We start from the raw sequence: 22,998 nt of genomic DNA, 5'->3' as shown, positions 1-22,998 counted from the left end.
TGTAGGAAGGACATTGGGTTTTGGGGATGCTTGTGGAATTTGTGTATTCAGTGGGTCAGCATTTTTGGCAGATGCATTTTGAGGCTGGTTTCACTGCTACGAGGACAGTTTCTTGTGGCATTTGCCTTAGACTGGCTTCATCCTTGGCCGGCTTTCTGACACTTGTGCACTCTCCATCATGGACAACACGTCTTGGCTCTTTGGAGCACTTCCCTCATGAGTTCAAGGGGCTGTGACTTTCGGAGAGATGCTTTCCATGGGGGCCTGAGTTCATCCAATGGCATCACAGGAAGGGCAGGATGAGAAGATCAGGGAATTGTGCGAGGCCCCCTGATATCCAGGAGCACAGACGTGGAGGGACCATCGTAGTCCCCATAGGACAGTGCCTTCTTCTTGTGCTGTGCCGTGGCTCCCTGACCTCCTGTGGATTCTTGCCGTCATAGTCAGTGAGGCTGCCTGGCCTCTGCCCAGAAGATGTGCAGCATTTTAGCATCTCTGCATTACTTCTGCCTATGTATCGCTTACTGTAATTGTGAAGTCAACAAGTAAACTCATATATTCATTGGACAAAACTCTTTCCGGAAAAGTGGAGGTGCCATCAGTCCTTTCTCGGGAAATAAATCAAAATGGAATTTGAAAAAGCCTTAGCATCGGCTCCCTACCTGCAGTGCTCTGGAAGACAGTGGAACAGAAGGGCTTGTTCTGCATCCTCATTTCTCCCCATCTGCACCCTACTCCCGCCTCCACCCCCAGGCCTTCGTTACCCTGTAGTCTTTGGGAAGGTCTTCTGAGCGGGTCTCTGCATATTTACAGGAACCATTCCAGTGCTACATGCTCATTTTTTTTCTTATAGCAAAAAAAAAAAAAGCTCAGGAAACATTAATGCAAACCATGCTTTTATATATCATTAATGCTGTAAGTCCTAATATGTAAAACCCTAAAAACAAGCTGAGGATATTTAATGTTTGAGAGCTCTGCTGTCTCCTCTCTCGTGCTCTGCATTTTAAAGGAAATAGCAATAGCTGGGCCAGTTTCACAATACAGAGCTGGTGTCGTAAACAGATAGTTCATGTTGGAGGGTGGATGATGCTGGAGTTGAATGGGATTTCCCAATTGGAAGAGACAATTAGTAATTGCATTTTGTCTTTAATCTCATTTATATCTGTTTCCTTATTGTTCTTTAATTTTCTGAACATCCTTTCTATGCTCCTATTTACAAAACAAACGAAAACTCAGATGTTCTTTGACTCTGATCCTCACACCCCAGCGTCCTTTCATTTCATAGCCATCTGCCAGGAGTTGTGTCTGGTCTGTGCTGCTGATTCCATTTCTTTGTGCCTCTTCAATCCACACCAGGAAGCTGCCTTGGGAAGGGGTCTGGGTGCCTTTATTGCCACATCCTAAGGCTGTCCTGTTCTAACTGTTGTCCTGCCACGTTTAGCCACACTGACCACCCTGTCCTCCCTTGGTTTGGGTGATGTCACTCATCTCCGCCTCGTCTCGCAGCTCTCCTCACTCCAGCTTCATGTCCTACTCATCTCCTGTTCTAATACCTACGTACTGATGCTGTTCACAGTTTTTCCTTCTCCTTTGACACGCTCTCCTTCCAGAGTCTTATTCACATACTTGGGTTTCATTATTGCCTAGAGGCTGATGATTCTCCAATTTGTATTTCTAAGCCCCAAATCTCCTCCAACGTCTAAAACCCTGTATCCATTTGCCTACTACATGGGGCCACTTGAGTGGCCAAGTTGCCCAAAACCAATCCCAGTCATTTTCTCCTCCCTTCAATGCACTTCTTTCGCCAGTTTCCTCTCCTTGGATGGCACACTCATCACCAGGAGGCTGTTCTTTTTGACTCTTTTTTTATCCCTCACACTCATCTCCGGTTAATCACCAAGCAGTGTATTCAGCCTGCCTCCAGTTTGCTCTTATTCAAGGCCTCTTCTTTCAAAGTCACCACTACAGCAGGAGCTCAGGCCTTTACTCTTTCTTGCCTGGGCTCTTGTAGTAGCTAACTGACCAGTTCTGTGCCTCCCATATCTACTGCCCTGCCTGTGTAGCAGCACAAGGATCTCTCTAGCCTTTTGATCTGATCACATCTCTCCCCCATCAGCCTGGTCCAGTTCCTTACTCTTTTCCACCTCACTCATCATGTTCACTATGAAATCCAACTGCCCATCCCGCCTTTCATTCTGCCCCTCTTCTCCCCACCCTCCTGAACTGAGAACGTCACTGTGACTGCGTCACATGTTTCTGTCTCTGTAACTTGGTGGATAGGATTCCCTTTCCTGGACTGCCCACCCTACATGGCAAATTTCTGTTTCTTCTGCCAGCAAGTGAAGGTACTGCCTCCCGAGGGAAGCCCCTCTGACCCTCCCCTCCAAGGTCAGTGCTTGCTCCCACTGCCCCCTCCCTCCCATCCTGATGCCTTCACCCAGGGGTCTGGGAGCCAGAGAGAGGCTGTGGCCCATCACCAGTATCTGTGTCACATTGTAAGAGCAAGTACCTTTCCTGGGCATCTAACCTGTGGCAGATCCAGGCCTTCGGAAGCGCGTCACCTTGTAGGAGTACATCATGCCTCACAGCTGTGAGTGGCTAGTGCCAGCATGACCATGGTAGAGGTGAGGAGACCTTGGCTCAGAGAGGTGATGTGAGCTGCCCAAGAGGACCCTGCTAGGAAGCCAGCAGAATTTAAAGCTGGACAGCCTCACTCTTGAGCCTGAGCTCTCAGCCCTCCACACACAGTCCCTCTGCAAGTGGGAGCCCAGCAGAAAGTTGTCCCCGAGTGAAGACGACACGGAGAATTTAGTAGGTTATGAGCTGGCTGAGCTCAGAAACGTTAGGAGGCTGTAGCATATGGGAGTAGGAGGAAACCATGCTTTGGTGTCCTAGGAATAAATGAGAAATAGCTGCAATTCAAATAGTTTTTGTTGTAACAAGTATTTCTTCTAAAGTTGCAAATCAGTGAATTTATAGTTCAGCAGAGAAAATTAGTTAAAACCCCAACGTGTGTGTTTCTGTGTGCACACTATGGGATATATGTGTATTATGTGTTTATATATATGTACGTTTGTGAATTGTTATTGTATATTTACTTGGAGACGCACACATATATGTGGGCACATGTGAGTGTGTGTAAATTATTTACATAGCGATATAAGTGATTTCCTCACAGTCAGGTAATCTGAGCCTCTCCAGATGTCAGTGTCATGTCAGGGAGAATGTAAATGTAACGTGCTTGAAAACAGTGTAACATGCTAGGATCACAAGCTTCTAGCAAACATGAGTTGCATCTTGGTGGGTTCCCTGCTGACTGGCAACCCCATGTCCAATGCAGACTGCAGAGAGATCCTGCTTCCCATGATGACAGATCAGCTCAAGTACCATCTGGAGAGACAGGAAGACCTGGAGGCCTGCTGTCAACTGCTCAGTAACATCCTGGAGGTTCTGTACAGGAAGGACGTGGTGAGTAATGGCTGTGCTTGCTCAGGCTGCCTTCGAGGACCACGCAGGAAGTGTTGCCCTGTACTTCACATAAACCCCAGCCTCGCGGTACAGAGGTACCTTTGATTCCTTTAAAAAGCAAAGGCCTTAAGTTTTGGGGGTGAGCCTCTCTCTTGCTCTTTATGGAGTTGCACCCTTATGTTATATTTATTTATAAATATAAAATTATGAAATATGATAATTATATTACAATGATTATTCTTCCACAATACAAATATCTTTTTAAGTTTATTTCTTGTGACTTCTCAGCTAAATGCCTCCCAAGACTTAGATTTTGATCCTTAAGGTCAGACAAAGGTTTTGATGTTAAAAATTGGCAGTAAACTTGTGGAGATTAATTACCTGCATTCTTTTATTCAATTCTTACTTTTTTAAGGTAATACATACACATAGCTTTTTAAAAAAACAACTCAGTGGTGCTTCAAAGAGTTCAGAGAAAGAGCAGCTCTGCCTCTTCCCCAGGTTCTTCTCCGTGCAGGTTACTTTCTTTCTGTGCTTTCTTAGCTGGTTTTTTAAAAAATGGTATCTCCTTTTGCATTTTCTAAATCGTGTGCTTATTCCATTGACCTTGGTTTTCATCAGAAGTTAGTGCCATACATATGGAAAAGTCTGACCTTAAGCCTCCCCATCCCCAGTATACCCACCAGACACACTTGTGCACACATGTGCATGCACATGTGAAGTCATTGATTCTCCAGGCATGTCTGGAAAAGTGTACAGGGCCTTGTCCATCTCTGCCTCCAGCAGTGGAAAGAGGGGCCATGATTTTCAAGTCGACAGGGCTTGTTCTTGCTCTCTCCCACATGACCTCCAGACACCTTTCTAATCAACGCACGCGCACACACACACCCTGTCCTGCCCACTCCTTTTCTGCACTGGCTCATTCTCTGGGCCTGGTTAGTGTCTTTGCAGAAAGAGGTCAGATCAAATTAGTTCACACTGATGGTTGTTATATCAGCTTTTCCAGTGATGTTGCCTTTGAAAGGTTTTGGAAGCGTTACCCCAAAGGCCAGCCTCCTGTGGCCCCATTCCAGGGCCTTCTCTTTTCTTAGTGGAGAAAAAGTTGAGAGTAAAGGGGTGGTGTGGCCAAACCTCACAGAGGAGGTGGTGCCTGCCCTGGCCTCGTGTGGAAGTGCCTAGAGAGTCCGTTTAAACATGTTGAGCGTTCATGAAGAAGAGTCAGCAATCCCATCACACACAAAATAAAAGAGCAAACTTTTCCTGACAGAAAATTCTGTGGCACTGAGGATTTTAGGTGGTTTGCTAAAATGATATTTAACTATTCTCTGTGATTGTTCCCCAAGTCATTGAGATTTGACACGCAGAGCAGTTTGCAGTTGTTGTCTGCCTGCCTTCCATTTACAAATGGCCAAGTGTCTAGAAAACTAATTGGTGGGCTAATCAGGGATCATAAACATTATATTGTTTAAACAGATTTGCTTTTATTTTTAAGGTTTGCTTAAATTAAATTACTATGATTATATAACGAATTATCATTAATGGACTATAATTAATAAAATGCCTGGAGTTTTCTTCGTGAAGGCTTTTGCCTTTGACAAGGACCATTTTTCATCTCGTTAAGGGTTGTAATTGATTTACTCTTTCCAGGGTAAATGGATTCAATGACAACGGCTGGGGCTTGCATATTAATGATTGCCTTAGGATTTGGTTTTCACTGATGTGTCCTCCTCCAGGGCCCGACTCAGAGGCATGTCCAGATAATCATGGAGAAACTTCTCCGGACAGTGAACCGAACCGTCATTTCCATGGGGCGGGATTCCGAACTCATTGTAAGTGCTGAGTGACATACATTTGGGTATTTCATTGTGGCTGGGAGCATCTTCCTGAAGAATATCATTTATTCTCAATCCTGAAAATGCGTCCGGTTCTTTTCCAACTGCCTTTTGAAACTATGCTTATTTTAATACAAGATAGCAAGCAGTTGAGATGCATTTATTTACAGTCCGGTACATAAAAGGTAATCATTTTCCATGATTCTAGAAGCAAGTGTCAAAGTTGAAGGGTAAGCAACCAACAGTTTGGAGACAGAAGCGTTTGGCTCTTGTTTCTTCCTTAGTTACCTCTAGCAAAGGATGTGTAGTTTCTTCTAAACCTTCATTCTTCTGGCAGTTTCTTTCTACATATTTACCTTTAAGATGCCTTTAATAAAATTTTATGAACGACCTTAAAAAGTAATTGAGGTACTCCAACTTAGCTATTTTATTGTCTGCTCTAATGTATTGTTAGGTGTTTCTCTTATACAGAGTACTGAGGCATGGAACGGTATCTATTTCTTCTTTTCCAGAAAGTTTTAACAATAATTGAGACAGTCTTTCAAGTTTCACGTTATGGTGCCTTTTCCCCAGAGTTTATGGCTCTCCTCCTCAACCTGTTACTCTTAAGTTTGGTTTCTTAGGCAAAAGATGCACACGTAGGTCTCATGTAATTTCTTTCTTTTCTATTACGTGTTACTATTTAATTTGGTTTGGTCGCTGGCATTAAAAAACAATAAATAACTTCCCTAATCATAGAACAAAAAATCTAGTTAGAGTTTTCACTGGCAATCAGCCAGGCACATTGGTCTTCCTTGGTGTGTGACCTTAGTTCTTTCTGCATTTCCTGGAGCAGAACAAGTAAGGTGACACTTGTCTTCTTCAGACAGCAAAGCAAGAATATAGCAGTGGGCAGCTTTTGGTTCCCATGGTTGGCACCACAATAAAGGCTGTGGTTTGGGGTGAATCACAGATAGGTGGCACAGATGTGGAACAATCGCTGCCTTACTATGTTTCCGTCCAGTAAAAGACTCTAGTCTATGTCTCAGAGTTTCAGCATATCATGTTCAGATTTTCTTTTTTAAGAGATTTGGGCTATAACGTATATAAATTAGGAAGGCAAATGTTTCCTTGTAGATTGGCTTTATTTGCAGTAGGCTTTTCCATTATTCTGTAACCATAAATTTGTCTGCTTCTTCATGTTCTTCTTATATAATCATCACTACTCTTCTATATAATCTAAAAACACCTTTGTGTAGGTGGGTGGAGACTGAGCCCCATGGAGTGAGACTTGGGGTGACTCCAGGAGTACTCCTGGGGTCTGGTGTTCCTGTCTTCTTGGGTCATGCTAGGGGTGTCCTTGAACCCTCTCATATTGTGGGACTGCAAGACAGCCTTAAGTAGCTGGATGATGTGTGGCTTGAAGTTGAACCAAGTTTGGTATCATTTTGCTAAGACCTCTGTTGGAATGGGCTGGATTAGGGAGGCTGGGGTGACATGATGGCGGCACTCACGGGGTTTCAGTGAGTGAGTGGTAGACCCTTGGGATGGGCAGAGCGGGGAGATGGCTGATGTGGAGGCAAGTGAACTGATGAGTTAGTCCCGTCTCTGGTTAGGTCTTGACTCGAGCTGTGTGCTCACTCGGGTCAGCCTGATGGTCAACAGTTAAACTGGGGAGAGGAGGGCTGGGGAAGCCCATAACAGTTTGGATTCATCCTTGGAATGTGGAGAGATTGTGAGATGTGCTCACAGCTCAATCAGAGGATCTAAGGAAGGTAGACAGGAGCATGCAGAGCATAGTGTCTTCTCTCAGACCATGTGGGCCAGGATGCCTTTGGGAAATATCTCATATCTCAGGCATAATGATAATAGTGGCAATAATAATAGCTGCTCTTCATTGAGCACTTATTTATGTTCTGGGCACTGTATAACTAATGGGAATATTCTCATTTAATTCTCACCTTTTGTCGTGTATATGCAACTGTAGAAAATCCCTGCAGAGAGATGAGAAATTGTTCTAGATCCCACAGCTAGCCTGGCAGCACTGCTTTGGAGCCCTGATTTGGTGCCAAGGCTTACTCTCCTTAGTCTGTTGTGTAAGATTGAGACTCATGATACTGATCTCAGTGGTATTCCAGGAGGTATCAAAGAGGACTCTGAATTCTGAATTCCTTCAAGAGCTCTATCCTACTTAGGGAGGCAGCTGACCAGGAAAGTAGGCACCTTTCCATTTTCCACCTCTCATTCATTTCCATGGGGCCAAACATTAGAATCTCCTGGAGGTAGAAGGGCCAGGCCAAGAGTCGGGTGTGCCTTTCCTGAAAGGCTTGGAGGAACCCATGTGTTGTGAGGACCCCTTAGGAGTTCCTTAGGAAGAGCCCTGACGTGTTCTAAGAAGCGGGTATGGCAGTGAGGACCCATGCTCTGTCTTACCTAGCTGTAGCCCTGTTCCTACTGAGCAGTCGGCAGGGGTCCAAGGCACTGTCAGGGAATGGGGGTGGAGCAGGGCACATTGCCCACCTCTGGCTCATTCCCCACTGCCCTGACCTTCTCCAACAGGAGTCTTCAGAAGCAGGAAGGGGATTTAGGTCCTAAGCTGACTCTTCTCAATTCCAACATTTCCAATATCTGTGAAAGGAGTCCAGACATTCTTTTTGTAAAACTAAGCTGCCACGGAAGGAATCTCGGAAAAAAAAAATTCTGAATAAGCTATAATTTAATGAGTGATGACAGCATCAACATGTTTTCAGGAAGGGCATTTGCCATTTAAAATTAGAGTTGTGTGGAAGGACCTCTCAGTCATCAAGGAACCGTGAGTCCTCATTGTGATGTCCACGGAGTGGGAAGACTGAAATGCTCCCCTGCTCAGTGTGCTTGACCTTGCTCTCCCCATCCTCTCAGATGGAGATTTATGCATTAGCTTCTTAATGTCACTGTTGTTGCTCTGTGAATTTAGATTAGAGGAAGATCCGGGGAAAAAATATCTCTGACAAGGTGGACAAAAAACTTAATCAGTGGACCTTCTAGAGTGGAAAAAGAGCAGAAAATGGTTTATAGACCTGTTTTGGGTAAGCTGTAACATTCCATTATCACACAGAGATTTCAATCCTTATGTGCTTGCTACTCATTTTTGTATAAATGTAATGGAAATGGTTATAACTATGCATCAGCTTTAAAATTCTAAGCAATCTCTGAAAATGGAGTTAAAACATTAAAGTGATTAAAAGAACTTTTGAATAAATGCTTCACTTCATGATTTATTCCATGGTATTGTCAACAATAATACTAGAAATGTGACCTCCATTTCCATTGAAATAACTTATTACTTGGGAATGCTGCTGTGGCCCGACAATTTCCCCTGTTTATGGATGGAATAGAGAACTGGGGAACTTCACACGTCACTGAGTAAGCTGTGATATATACAGCATAAGGCTTTTCTTTTATCTGCATCTGTGATGTTTTATGAAGACTGTGCAGTTGGTTGTATATCATTTGTTTTAGTTCATTTTATACTTTTCCACATTATATTTGAAATAGGCTGTTAGAATGTATCTCATGCATAGGATAAAAATATGCCATGATTCTAAGTATACTTAAAAAAAAAATCCATTTGGCAAGTATAGAATCATAGACCATGTGGATGTCTAAAGCAGGCCCTAACACAGAAGCCGTACAGTAACCTTGCCACAGAATTTAGATGTCATTTTATCTCTACTCCAGTGTAGTCTGATACTGTAGAATAATTGAGTGAAATGCTTGGTTTTCTATTGTCTGATTTCCTATTTTATTTTTCTGTTCCTCTTTGTAAAGTTTTCTGTGCCCTCGGTGTTGGCATTCTTAGTGATCGTGTGTGGTTCTGAGCAAGTGGGATGTGGGATGGGTGCTCTTGTCTTCTGGGCAGGTGGCCGGGCCAGCCATTTGGTGGGTGATCTGGTTCCCTCTTCACCTCCCCCCTCCACTCCCCAAAGCTAGTGTGTCTTTGCTGCAATAAGCGCAGTACGCGATGCTGGGTTGAGAAGGGAAGAAATGAAACACAGAAGGACTGTTCCTTCTCCTGTGCTATTAGCTGCTGCTGCTTCTTTCAAATGATCAGATTTACATTCTGTTAATGGGTCTTTAAAAATGTAATCGAGTGAGAAGGACTTTTAAAGATTTTTCTATGGCCTGGATACACACCAGAAGACTGGCAATTACTAATTCACTAAAATGAAAATGTGGGCCTCTTCTGAGGAAAGATTCCCTTGGAAAATTCACAGAAGTAGGCTTAGGAAAGGGAAAACTCTGCCTGGATTCTCCACTTGGTCTTGTGACCAGCAGACCTCCTGAGTCACTAGACTCAGGCGTCAGGAGTTATTTTGCTTCCATTTTGAACACTGACTGTGGGGACACTTGGGATGGGAGTGTTTTTCGTCGGCAGCATCAGTGGTAGGGAATATGCTGTTAGTGAAAACCCAGGGCTCTCTGAGCCTGGGTGACTTATAAGGACCTGACATGCTTCTTCATTTGGAAAATAATATAACAGAATGGTCTTCCAGTAAATAGAGCCCTTTTACCAAGACTCATAACCAAATATTTTCACAAAGATGTTATGTCCCCATGCATGAACATTCCTTTTGCAGTCTTTATTCTAATGGAGTTTATGTATGAATGTGCCTTTTTAAAAATGCTGTTTAAATCTTCATTTGCAAAAGAAAAGAATACGTTTTGAATGTTTCAAATGGACAGTGGCTGCTTTTGCATATGAGTGTCCTAAAAAGTGTCGGGAATTGTACTGTTTGGTGATAAATCTACTTAGAAAACATGCTTTCAGGAAATATCCTAACACAGGTACGCATGTGAGCTGTGATGACTTTATAAATTCATTTTGATTTGGTATCGGTACAGCAGGTTTTCCTGCCTTTCTCATATTTCTGTGGCCCTGATATTTGCTCGAGGTTGGTCACTGACTGTGGATTTACTGCAGAGGAAATAAAAACCACGTCACTGCTTGGGAAAAATATGGTCTGCAATTCTTGCATATTCATACCAAACCGCACAAGTATCTTAGGTTAATTATTGAGCTACTTAAAAGGCAATATGCTACTTCATATGACCTTCTTATCTGCCGAAATGTAGGCTACACATCATAGCATGATTAGTTAACACTAATTCACAAAATAGAATGTTATTTCTGAATCATATAGCTCTTTTCTTCCGGTAAATAAATCGGCCGCAGACTGCCTGTGCCAAATGTGCCCATGGTAGAGTTTTTCTAGATAAAAGGAGATATATCGGGGTAGAAAGCAGCTGCTGTGATCTTTAGGTGACAATGCACCAATGACACTGCCTTGCTTAGTAATCAAGTCAAATTTTTCTTGCTGATAAAAGTGCTCCAGGAGAATCAGTCCGGGCTTTGTTAAATGTGCTACACTGTTACAGAAAGCGTGGGATGCACAAGTTCACCACCCATTTCTTGGTTTTGCTCTCTTCTATGAAAGGCAAAAAGCAAGCACTTTAATCTGATGGTGTGTCTTTGGAGTTGGAATTGAGGATGGTGTATCTCAGCTGTGCCATGGTACCCCAAGGCGCGTGGCATTGCAAGGCGTGCTTATTACTGTTTGAGACTGGAGTCAGCCTGGTGCTGGTCTACAGGCTGTGATGCCATATGTGCTACACCTCAGATCTCCATGGCAAGGGACACCTCGGCAACCTCATAGGATGCGTGGGGCACTTCTTCTAGCTTCCTAAGCCCTTTCCAAGATAGCATGGTTTCCCCACACCTTGATTCCCTTCCAGTTGACACTCTGCCAGAGTAGGGCAGGGTCTGAGATCGAAGGAGCAGATGCAGAGGCCCCGGGACTTCTCCTTGGAGGGCAGTGGTACACTTTCAGAGTGACTGGTAGGCACCTGCATGGCAGAATGTCGTATCTAGTTGTTTATAAGAGAGGCCCTCCGAGGCAGCACCAGTAGGTGGCTCACAAATAGTTACAGGCTATGACTTGGAGGATCCCTCACTGCTCTGGGATGGAGCATTGGGTCTTGCTCCTTCTCTAGACACCTGAATTGCACTCATCCCCTTCTGCTCCCTGAGGAACCTGGGAGGTAGCAGGAGCCTTCCGTCTCAGCCTACCATGTCTCATCCTTGCAAGTAGACTCTGTCATTGCAGAGACCAGGAGAGGAAGTAGTGACCTCTTCTCTCCTAGGCTTCCAGGAGAGGTAGGGTGCTCAGCCCGACTGGGGCACTTGTCTTCTACCCAGGGGAGGGAAGAAGAAATGAAGGAGGTGGCCCATCCCCTGGGGTTGGGGACCTGCTTGATAGATGTTCTAGAGAGAAACTGTCTCCATAGGGCCATCCTGGGATTTGCCATGGAAACACTGGATGGGTTCAGTTGTCTCTCTGAAGTTCTTTAAAAATTAGACATCAGTTAGCTAGATCCTGCTGTGAGCCTGTGCAATGCCCTGTGCCCTTAAAAAGTCATCCTGTCATCCTGGCAGCTGAAGCCCATGCCAGGGTGCGTGATGTGGCAAGCTGAGCCAAGCTGGATTTCAGCCTCGCCCCCTCTCCAGCCAGGCCAGGCCAGCGGGCAGTGCCCATGCCTGACAGTGCTCTCCTCTCCTGAGGACCCAGTGAAGTTCTTTTCAGCCCAAACATCCTTTCTTTATTATTATTTTCTTAGATTACTTCTATTTTCCCAGATTATTGAGACCATGAAATAAGTTTAATAGCCACACAAAACATTACTTTTGATTTTTTATTTAAAAATTAATAAAGAACTTAGTGACAAGTATAATAATTTAATCTCTATACGTAATGCCATGTGTACATCTACATATGAGGGAACACTATACTTTTTACCTTGGTTTTGTATCAAAGTTTTTACTTAAATCTTTCTAAGAGAAGAATCATCATCTGTTAGTGACACATTGCAATTAAACTATGAAATGAATTTGAAAATATTTTTTTCTATTCTGAAGATAGTTTTATTTTTAAATAGGAATTAGTTTATCTTCAGTTTCCTTTTTGACTCTGAAAAATTTAATGATGATTATTATTGTTTTTTGGTCTAGACTGCTTTCAGACAGTGATGTTGTTTTGTTTACTAGGATGTCCTCTTGTTCAGACAGATTTATGGTACTAATCGGAAAGCTGCTAACACCCTTATTTCAACTCACTGAGATAGCTGGGTTTCTTAAAACACAAGGAGAGATAACTTGTTGCAAACATTTTTATAACTTTAGTTAAAAACAGTATAAAATACATGAAACACATTTTTTAAATTTTATGTCTACATGAAACAATTGCACTTCCTTCATGGTACAGGATCCACTTGCTCATCCTTTTTGCACAAAAATATTTCTCAATTCTGTTGACTGATATTCAAGGATTTGTATCCTCATATAGTGTTTCCACAAAAGATGTGTTTTTCGTTGAATTGAAGCATACATTTGCAGGATAGTTTGAGTAACCCCCAAAGAATGTTTACATGATACACCCTTTTCATTTTTTCGAGTCCAGGTCTGATTGCTGATCACCAGGACCTTGTACAATCAAACACTTAGAACTAAAATAGATTTGCTGTTGAGTTGGGAGGAAAATGCATGGCAAGAAATAGCTCCAATCTGAAAAGTGCAGGTAGAGGTTCTTTTACCAAGGGTAACCACTTATTTTTGGCATCTAATCAGTGAGGTGTGCATGTCAGCACTAGATTAGATAAGAAACTGTTGGACAGAAACTTGAGGACTAGTTTTTCTCGTATGTTAACAAACTTCAAAATTTAAGTTGTACAAAAAGAGGCAAAATAAGATCCCTTCTTCCTCTTGTGAAAAGCAAAAAATTGATAGACAAAGTCATTAATAGACTAGGGGCTTTGGATTTCTATAAAAAGATACTTGCAAAGGTGCAGAGGAATGAGTGAAAAAATAAAGGAACTAAGATTTATATTGCAATGTGTAATCAAAAGAGAACTCTAAGTGTCACTGTTGTTTTAAAAAATACCTAAAAACATTTGATTTCACAGCTTTCCCCTAGGTATGTCATTTAGTACAACTTACTAATAGGTTAAATGTGGGTGACGTTAAGTTTGTTGGTTGGTAGCAGCTAAACTAAACACGCTGTTTCTCTTTGAGATGGCCAGGTCTTCCACAGTTGTTACAAAGCATAACGAATAGTATAAAATGTCTGGCTGCACTTTCGGTGATGAACAATGTCTCAAAGATTGATCCACAGAAACACTTTCCAGTGGCAGAGAATGCCTGGGATTTATTGGTGACTGTATTATCCATTGTGTATCTCTATGTGTGTTTTCAAATTCTTGCCAGAATGTATCATTTGGCCTTTGGGTACCAAAAGATTAAAAATGAGATCTAAGAAAGCTTAGTGTCCAATAGCTCTGACCCTGTCAACTTGCAGTGATTAAAGGCTTGTCCGGACTTTGGGGGCCTCCTGGCTGCTGGCCATTTGGAAAATGAGCAGTAAACATGTCGCAGGTCTGGAGATGAAGAGAATGCTAAATTTGAGGTGTCAATGTGACACTGAGATGTGGTTACTTGGCTTAGCGCTACAGCACATGAAGGCAAATATACATATAGTCACATTTTAGAGATTATTCATGGTCTCCGACCACTTGAAAAAATTGTGCTTTCTCCGGAATTTGATGTGCTGAAAATTGCACTCGCCCCCTGCTTATTTGCAAAATTAAACATAAAAATGAAGTCCTTTGCAAACATAAGGCTTGCTTTTTCTTCTCGTTATTTAAAAAAAATAATAAAGGCTTGAAAATAATTATGAGTTTTAGCTGTGTACAGAGTGACAGCCTGCCATTTCGCAGGTTGATAATGTAATACTTGCCGATCTGGGGTGGGGGCATAGAATTTTTACTTACCATCTTTGACTACATAAGTTTTGTTTCAGATTTTACATCCCACATCTGTGAACTGCAAAGAACAGCTGGCAAGGTGCGACATTTAATACCTTGCTTCTGTTAATTATCTGTTAGTACAAAGGCCTTTTTGGTAAGCAGGGTGAGAACTGGGTGGCACCCGAGTCAGCCACGGTTCACTTGATCCTATTCATTTTGGAAAAGGATCGACTTAACTCCAGTGGGTTTTAAAGACGGCCTTTAGACTCCAAACACCATGAGTTTTAAAGGAACCAGAGTTTCCATCTTCCATGCTTTTTAGATTCAGTTTTGGATTTTTGCTTGGGAGTCGAGGAGTAAGTCTCCTGAGAGTAAGGCGAAGGTGCAACCTGAGTTTCCTCAAAAGGATGGAGTTTCTTCAAAACTGGCTGGAGTTTGTCTTCTTGCTGCTTAAAATCTAGCTCCACACTAGAAAGAAAAGAGAGGGCAGAACTTAGTGCTTGATCTTTCATATATAAAGATCTCCCTTAGTGACAGCAAAATTTACTGACATGCTACCAGTGTGATGATAATTCATCCTATGTTTATAATTTAATTTTATGGTTCAATATTAAGCAGATGGCTATTAGCTTTACATCTATGTCACCGTGAACTGTTTCTAATAGATTCATTTTCTTTGAAAAAGAACTTATTTGCTTTCATTGTGAACCCCTGAAGTGTTGTTAAGGTATACAGCTCGTATCAAAGTATAGAATGTGTTTTTGAAATGAAAAGTGTGACATCTGAATAAGCCTTTTGCTTGTCCATAGACTGCACACATGTGCTTCATGGAATAAATAGAAAAACAAAAGGATGAGTGTTCAGGGGTCATCTTAGGACATATACACCAGGTGGATGAAAGCTCTGTGCCTGTGCAGCTTTTCACAAGATCAGAGAAATCTATTTCTCTCACCTGAAGCAGTCGTGAAGTGAAATGACCTTGGCTTATGTTCTTCCAAAATCTCATTCACTCGAAAAACTGGCAAGAGCCAAAATATCCAGTGTTGAGGAGAACAGTGTGTTTATTGAGCCAACACGATGGAACATTACTCAGTTGTTATCAAAGATGCTTTTTCAGGCAAAAACATAGACAGCACACCATGAAAATAACCCCAAAGTGTAATTACATCACTGAAACCGTAGTGTACAAACATGAAGCCATGTGGAAGGATATTGGCCAGTAGTGGTAATATTTGTGTTAGAAGGATAGGATTAAAGATGATTTTTAAAATATGTGTTGTTTCTTATGAAGAATGCTTCAACTTGCCTAGGGTCCTCCTGTTTCTTCATGGCTTTGGAAAGAACCATTGTTGATCCCCTATCTGTAACTAACTCTTAATGGGTTTGGCATTTGAGATGGGACCACCCCGGTCCAGTGTCACTTTTCTGTGATGATCCCAGCACTGCTGAGCTTTGTCCCCCTTCTGCTTAGCTCCCCGAGACCCCTATTATTTGGACCTGGGCGCTGCATCATGCCAGGCCTCCGGTGAATTCTGCTCCGTGCTCCTTCCATGTCTGGTCTAGATGCCAGACTAAATGTCAGTAGATTTCAGTAAAGGCTCAGCAATGATGATAATGTATGAGCTCATAACATTTTATATCCAGTGGAACCGTAAACCATTTATAAACATGAAATCCTATTGATCTAGAGAACCATTAATCCTAGCCAAATTTTGACATTTTGGAAAGACAAAACAGCGAAGCTGTGTTATCTGGAGTTTTAAAACCAAGTTCAAGACCCGTCTAATGGACCATTTTATGTTTTAAATCCACTGTTCCATTTTTCTTATTGTCAAAGACTATAATATAACTGACAAAATTAAAAATATTGTCAGAGAAGTTTATGGCTAGTTACCCCCTGCTCCCAAAACAAGAATTATTTTTTTCCCCATTTCAAAGGGTCTCTGAGGCATGTTGCAGTTTATAGGAAGTAGAATAAAACTTCATGAACTCATGTTTTGCCAGTGTAGAACATGTGACAATGGGGCATAGTCCCTCTTAAGGACAGTTGTAAAAAGTGCTAGTCTCAGGATGTGGTGCATTTAGGAAAAAATGACCCTCAATTTTGTGGCACAGTAGAAAGAATGTGGATTTCTGTCCTGCCTTTTCCACTTGATGTTGGGCGTGGTGAGTGAGGACTCAGATAAGTCCTTTATCTTCTTTAAGGTTTCGTTTCCTTCACTTCAAGGTAGATAATAATTATTTCCTGACTATCTCACTCCTCCCCCCACAAAAAAGGTCAGTGAAAAAGTTTCCTAAAGTGTAAGATGCAACTCAAATATTATTTTTTTCCTTATTATCTGTCGATTACTAATTTTGAGACGAGCTAACAGTGATAAAGATACCTATTAAAGAATTCTTCAACTTGAACGTTTAACAAGGAAAACAAGAACCCTTCTATTGAGTCTGTGATATACTGCAGTATCCACTATGTTACACTAGGTACCAGAGTAATTTTATCAAGTTAATATTGAAAGCATGCGCTGTCCAGATTGTAGCCATTTTAACAGTCCCAGATAGGTTTCAGTTATTAGATCGGAGAGGGGTGCTAGCATTTCCTAGGCGAACAGCAGAATTCCGGGTACCTGTAATTATTGAATTTCCATTAAGCAACTACATTGGGAATCCTGTTATTAACCAATTTATCACACCGCAGAACCATGTAATCACAGAGTAATCTAATCTGAGTTCTTGTTAACAAAATGACTCGACTTTATCTGTTGGGTTGATTCCTGTTTGCGCTCCCCCTCCACTGAGAAGCTGCAACCAGGAGCAGTTTTCTGCATGGAGGGAGCATGTGCGGCCATGAATACCTGCTGGGAGATGCTTGCTCTGGGGCAGGCAACGCGACCCTGAGCCTGGTGCCTCCCTCCCCTCTGTAACATGCAAGTTGCGGTGTACCGGCTGGGCAAACTGTAGAGTCTTGTGCCCTGGCCATGAGGTGGGAAGAATGTGCTTTTCTCATTGGGGAAGGAACACACCAAGTCACCGGGGTGAATCTGAAGCAGGTAGCTGGCTGGAGAGGGCAGTATCTGAAGGTTAATAGTCTGGACAACTCTGGCTGACACAATGCTCAATCTTAACAGCCAAATAGCCAGAAGAAAGCAGCACCTGCTGTCCTGGTTAGAGGAGACGACTTGGAACGGAGCCACCAGGGGACATTCTAGGGCACTTTGACTCCTTTGTGCACAGATGCCCCTCCCTACTTAACACAGTGAGGAGTCCATAGGTGGGTTGGGAGGCTGCCTGATGGAGCAGTAATGGCCCTCACTTTGGGCTTCAACACTGATGTCCCAGTGACAGTGGGCGTGGGGATGGGGCCCTGGATGCTGCCTGGCAGACCATGTGGTGTGGGTGGGGTTGCCATTACAGAAGACATTGTTACTGTCCTCATGGCTGTTACTTTGTCCCCTGCCTGGAACACCTGTCTTGGCTGGTGGCATGGCTGGCCACGCCTTGTCCCTCTGTCCCCCAGGTACACATTGCCTCCTCATTCTCTAGTACCTTCCAAAAGATCTCCCATCACCGCTTTCTTTTTCCTTCTCTGCACTTGCCATGAATAATTATTTGTTTCCATATTATTTTGCTTCCATCCCTCAAATGCAGGGGCTGTGACCAGGGAGAATGACCTGTCTTTGTTCCCAGCATCTACAGCAGGCCCTGAATCATGGTGCTTGCCTACCTAATATTTACTGAATTAATGAATGAGCACGGAGCCTTAAAAGACAAATTCCATCTCAGCTTTGGTCCCAGTTGCCCTGGTCTGCTCTGCCCTGGTCAGTAATCTTGTGGTGCCCCACTTTCTCCTCCCACAATGAGCCCCCTCCTTGTTGCAGACAAACAGACCTTCTCCCCAAGCCGACTTCGTTGGCGAGCTCTGTGACCTGGCTCCGTTCTGTCAGAATTTAATCAAAGAAGATTCTGAAACATTTTCTGCAAAGCACACACCAGGATCTTTTTGGAGCTTGGCTGCTTTCTTCCACTCCCTATTTCTCTTTTTCTGGAAAAGCCTGCAATAAAATCTTGGAAAGGATGGGTAAGGTCAGCAGGGTACACTTGTGGGTGACCAGCTGCTGCTGTGCTCTGTTAAGGGAAACCTGAGAGTGTCATTTTAGTCCCTTTTCACTTTTCCTGTGGCCTGGAGGAAGGCCTGGCCCTATGTGCGAGGCTGTACTGGTGTTTTCTGCATGACGTTGCTTCTAACCGCCATCAAAGGCAGCAGGCCTCCCCTGTGTAGTTTGGACCTGCTTCAGAGTGGTTCCAGCACAGAGACTTACTCTCTAGTCAGATGGGCAGACGGAGCGTCTGTGTGCCAAGTCTGGGCTCCAGACCTCGTCGTCTCTTAGGACTTGGCTGGGGGTTTACCCAGCTCCCTAAAGCCTCCGGGTCTTGATGCCCTGCAGCACACCTGAGGCAGGGCGCTGCTGCTGGTGCCACTCATCTCCTGTGGGCGAGACCTGCTGTTTGCACTGCACTGTCAAGGGACTCACCCATCATGCTGAATGCTTATTCCTCGGGAGCATGAGCAGTCTGGAAAAGTCCTGACTCTGGAGTTTCAAAGCATGAATGTGAATGTGGAGCCAGGCCAGCCTTACCTGTGCTAGGTGCTCTCCCTTAATTATCACCCGAGTTAGACAAAGGCTGCAGACAGTGTGGGGTGAGACAGAAAGTTCCAGGACTGCTGGGGCTGTGTACAAGATTTAAATACCCAGAAGCTGCTATATGCTTATGTCTCTCCTTTCTCTGCCTTCGTCCCTTTCCTCCCACCAGACAACGGAACCATTCAATAAACCCTTGGCATTGAGAAGTCCACATGAACTGAAGCTGTGCCACTGTGTGTGCCATTGCAAAGCCATTTGGAGCACTCTGTGTGCCTCCTGGTGATGAATGATTAGAGCAATGGGGCGTAGACTTAATTTCTTTGCTTAGTCTTTTTCTCTTAAAAATGAAGTTTTAAGGATGGGGACTTTTCTTACGAAATTATTCTTCTGTACATTTCCAAAGAAATAAAAATCGGTCCTACATCCCAGCTGCTCCGTCTGCTGGCACCCTAATAGCTTTACTTGCTTCCTGGAGACTCTGCTAGGCTCTGTAGTAACACTTCTCCCGGCACTGCATGGGATTGTGCAGGAGTGTTGTTCTAGCTCCTCCGGCTGATACTCTGCTGTCTAATGCTCCTATAAATACACGGACCCTGCCACGGTTTCCTCAGCAAGCTGTCATGTACTCCTCAAGTTAATTTAAGGGGAATGTATTTAAAACACACCATTCTCCAATCCCCTGTGTGTAGTGCGTAAGAGTTAAAAGCAGGTGAATTTGGCACCCAAGCACTTGTTTGTTTTCTAGCGTGGAAGGAAGCCTGAAATCTCGGATGTCTCTGGCCTCGACAACATCAGCGTGGCTCAGTGGGCTGCAGAGCAGAGGCTTCTGTTTTTCTCTTTGAATTAGATCGCAGAGTCCCCCGGTGCTAACCGTGGCTCTGACTGACTCACGCTTTGCCACTGTGGATAAATCATCTCACCTTCTGGGACCTGAGCTTGCTGGGCCGTGTAATGATGGTGGAGATGCACTCCCACCCCACAGGGCATTCCACGAAGCAGCCACACTTGTGGGGAACCACGGTGCAAGCCCAGGAAAGCCAGTGCATTGGGGTGCGTGATGGCGCTTACTGTGGGGAGTTGGATGGGACAGATGGTGTCTCCAAAGCACAATCCTTTATGTCTACAGAAGCAGCCAGAATCTGGCTGGCTGCATGTTAGCACCATGGACAACACCAGCGTTGTTCCAGAGGAACCTGAAAGTTAGGCTCCGTGGTCCAGACCTGGCTCCCTTGCTTGCAAGCTAGGTGAATTTAGGCCAAGTTTCTTCTTCATTCTGGGTCTCGGTTCATGTCAAAGAACCAGGACCCAAAACGGCCATCATTCTCTCCTGAACGCATTTCCATGTGAATTTCTGAGGGCACCATACATTCAACAGTTCCAAAATCGAATCTTTCCCTAGCCTGTTGCTCTGTCCTCCCAAACGTAGCCAGCGGCCACCATTCATCCAGCTGGCCAAGCTACCCACCTTGGAATCCAGTCTGACCTGTCCGTCCTGCCTGCTGCCATCAGTGGGGTCTGGTGCATTTGCCCTCAGCAGTCTCCAGTGTCCTTCCTGTTGGGCCCCCCTCCGCTGCCCTAGTCCAGATCTTCAGCAGTTTTCTCTTTGGCCATTGAAATAGCCAAGTCTCATTCTTCCTCTCTCCATTTCTCTCCCCCCTCAACCCTTTTCGAGTTACCAGTCTCCTTAGGAGGACCTGAAACTCCCTGACAAACTTCTGCTCCTCCTTCAAACCTAGGTCACATGCTGCTGCTGCTTCCTGTGGATTTTCTAGAATAACCACGTCTGCCCACTGCTCCTCTGGTCCTGTCCAAACTCTTCTGGAGCAGACTGCTCCTTGGGCAGGGTTGTCTCCACATTTTTACTAGAGCACATCCAGCTCAGGGTGGACTGTAGCTATTTTTTCTCAGGACTGTGAACTCATTGAAAGGAGGACCACGTTTTATTCATCTTACATCTGTGGTGCATTTAGTACAGTGTCAGGCTCAGAACATGCTCTTTGTTTACTGAATTGAAATAAACTGACAAACTGAACCCAAAACCCCTCACTTCTAGTCTCAGCAAAATGCTGCTGCTCTAGTTTCCAGTTTCATTTACAATTTATTCATCAAAATAAATATATGTATAAAAAATAGGCCTATATGTTACATACGTATATTATATATATTATATATGAATACCATTCCAATAGTTTCAAATATTAATAATTTGTAATTACTAGCTTTTAACACTTTGAACATAGAAATGATTCATCATAGCTTTGAATGCTTCCCTTACCACTCTTACACACAGTAGGTACATAATCAATGTTTACAGAATAACTCTAAGATTTAAAATACCAGAAATAGATGGGTATTCAATAATATTAATTGAATTAATATTATTCAATATATTCAATAATATTAATTCAATTAATATTATCAGTATTTTCAATATAGATTTATTGATCTATATTGATCTAAATCCAAACTATAAGATCTATCCTCTTTTTCCTGGTATGCTATGGCAAGGAAATTATGATCACAGTTAAAAAAAAGCAAAACATTAGTCTGTTATTCCAGCTGTCAATTATACTATGAAGTATCTAAAGTTACAGTTAGACAGTGACTTTCCTGAATACATGCTGGTTATTTACCCTTACCTTCTTGGAGAACAGTCACACTCCTTTTATGCTTGACTAGAGCTCCAGCCTCAGTGTCCATCTTATCTGTGACTTTCTCTGAAGCACAAATACTGGCCTGGCACCCAGGCCTAATCTAAGTGCCCAAGTTTGAGGGCTGGCCAGATGCACAGGAACCAGGGAACCATGTTTTAACCTCCTATAAATTGTGAGGTTGAAGTGGAAACCCTCAAGACCTATTTCTAACCTCTGCCCATAATAATTTCTCAAAGAGGAATGCGACCAGATCACTAACAAGAGTGTCATGTGTCTATTAAGTATATCTTATGCCACACCCCTAGCAAGCCACAAAGATCATACATTATATTTAGAAGGGGTCAATAATTATTAAATGTAGCCTGCCAATATGCTGCCGTCCCTGGCCGCAGTGAAGAGCAGACAGTTTTTTATCTCTGGGTAGGAAGTGCGTTGTAACTGCACTGTTAAATGGAGAAAATACGTGACTGTCCAAAATAGGTTGTAGTGAGTCCAGCAGGTGCCAGGGGTGGAACACCAGGTCGGGTGACCTGATTGGCGTTGGCCAGGATCTTGGCCATCACCTCGTCTGCTCTTCTCATTTTGAAGATGGGCACTCTTCTGCCCAGAGAGAAAGACTTCCTGGGGTCACAGTGCTGGAGCTAATGTACAAAGCAGCCTCACCCCCCTGAGCTACCCGCCCAGTACTCTGAGTTCTAGATGCTCCAAGGAGCTCCCCTTCTATTCTGACATGAGCAGAGAGAGCCATCTTCACTGGTATGAAGCAATGATAGTCTCATCACAGACCAGGAAACCATTAGCTTCTTGGTTTTTTTAATAAAGTCTATTTTATGTATTTATTTATTTATTTAGATTGGCCCTGAGCTAACATCTGTTGCCAATCTTCCTCCTTTTGCTTGAGGAAGATTGTCCCTGAGCTAACATCTGTGCCAGTCTTCCTCTATTTTGTATGTGGAACGCTGCCACAGCACTGCTTGATAAGCAGTGCATAAGTCCACGCCCAGGATCCAAACCCGCAAACCCTGGGCCGCTGAAGCAGAGCATATGAACTTAACCACTATGCCAACAAGCCAGACCCTGTTAGCTTCTTGCTTGTGTCCTCTGGTGTCACCCTGGACCAGTCTAAACCCCGGGCTCCCTGCCATCCCTCCAGGGATGTCATATCTATGAGATTAGTTCTTTCAAAATGACTGACGGTAGCAGAGTCAGCCGAGTGGCCCTAGCAACCACTGTCTTCTCTAGTTACCGTGCCCACCGTGAATTTCACATGACCTAACTCAGGGCATTGTGTTAAGGACTGAATCCTGTATTCAGCCCCTAGAAAAATCTCCATATTCATCTAAAAATGAATTACATTGATTTCCTCATGAAGTTGACAAGGTAACCCTGTCCCTCAGTTTTGGACATTGGTGAATGCCTCCTTTAACTTTTCCCTTTGGCATAACCAAAGGTGAACGTCTTTAGAGGAGGGTCATCAGTATAATTAACCTTTCTCCGCTGAATAAATTTTAAGTAATTGCTTTACGAATAATATGTTGAAATGAGTGATCAGTTTTCAGTTTTACAGCTGTAATCAAGTTTACAGCA

The 22,998-nt window shown here is 43.4% G+C and overlaps 2 protein-coding genes across 5 annotated transcripts in view; one reads left to right on the top strand and one right to left on the bottom strand.

Annotated features, from left to right (window-relative positions):
* Positions 1-22,998, top strand: part of DOCK1 (dedicator of cytokinesis 1) — a 505,440-nt gene that overhangs the window by 190,999 nt on the left and 291,443 nt on the right. For all 3 annotated transcript variants that reach the window (XM_070481013.1, XM_044748741.2, XM_070481015.1), the window contains exons 26-27: positions 3,341-3,468; positions 5,202-5,297. In XM_070481013.1, the coding sequence (XP_070337114.1) occupies positions 3,341-3,468; positions 5,202-5,297 (224 nt within the window). The remainder of the gene's footprint in view (positions 1-3,340; positions 3,469-5,201; positions 5,298-22,998) is intronic.
* INSYN2A (inhibitory synaptic factor 2A) overlaps positions 12,018-22,998 on the bottom strand; it is a 59,512-nt gene continuing 48,531 nt past the window's right edge. The window contains exon 4 of one of the 2 annotated variants that reach the window (XM_014829416.3): positions 12,018-14,585. In XM_014829416.3, the coding sequence (XP_014684902.3) occupies positions 14,402-14,585 (184 nt within the window). In that variant the 3' untranslated portion in view covers positions 12,018-14,401. The remainder of the gene's footprint in view (positions 14,586-22,998) is intronic. The other variant, XM_070481019.1, reaches the window with a different exon arrangement.

Source organism: Equus asinus, chromosome 2 (assembly GCF_041296235.1).
Source record: "Equus asinus isolate D_3611 breed Donkey chromosome 2, EquAss-T2T_v2, whole genome shotgun sequence".
Lineage (NCBI taxonomy): Eukaryota > Metazoa > Chordata > Mammalia > Perissodactyla > Equidae > Equus > Equus asinus.
Note: the sequence above shows the minus strand (reverse complement) of the source record. Positions and strands in the feature narration are given on the sequence as shown.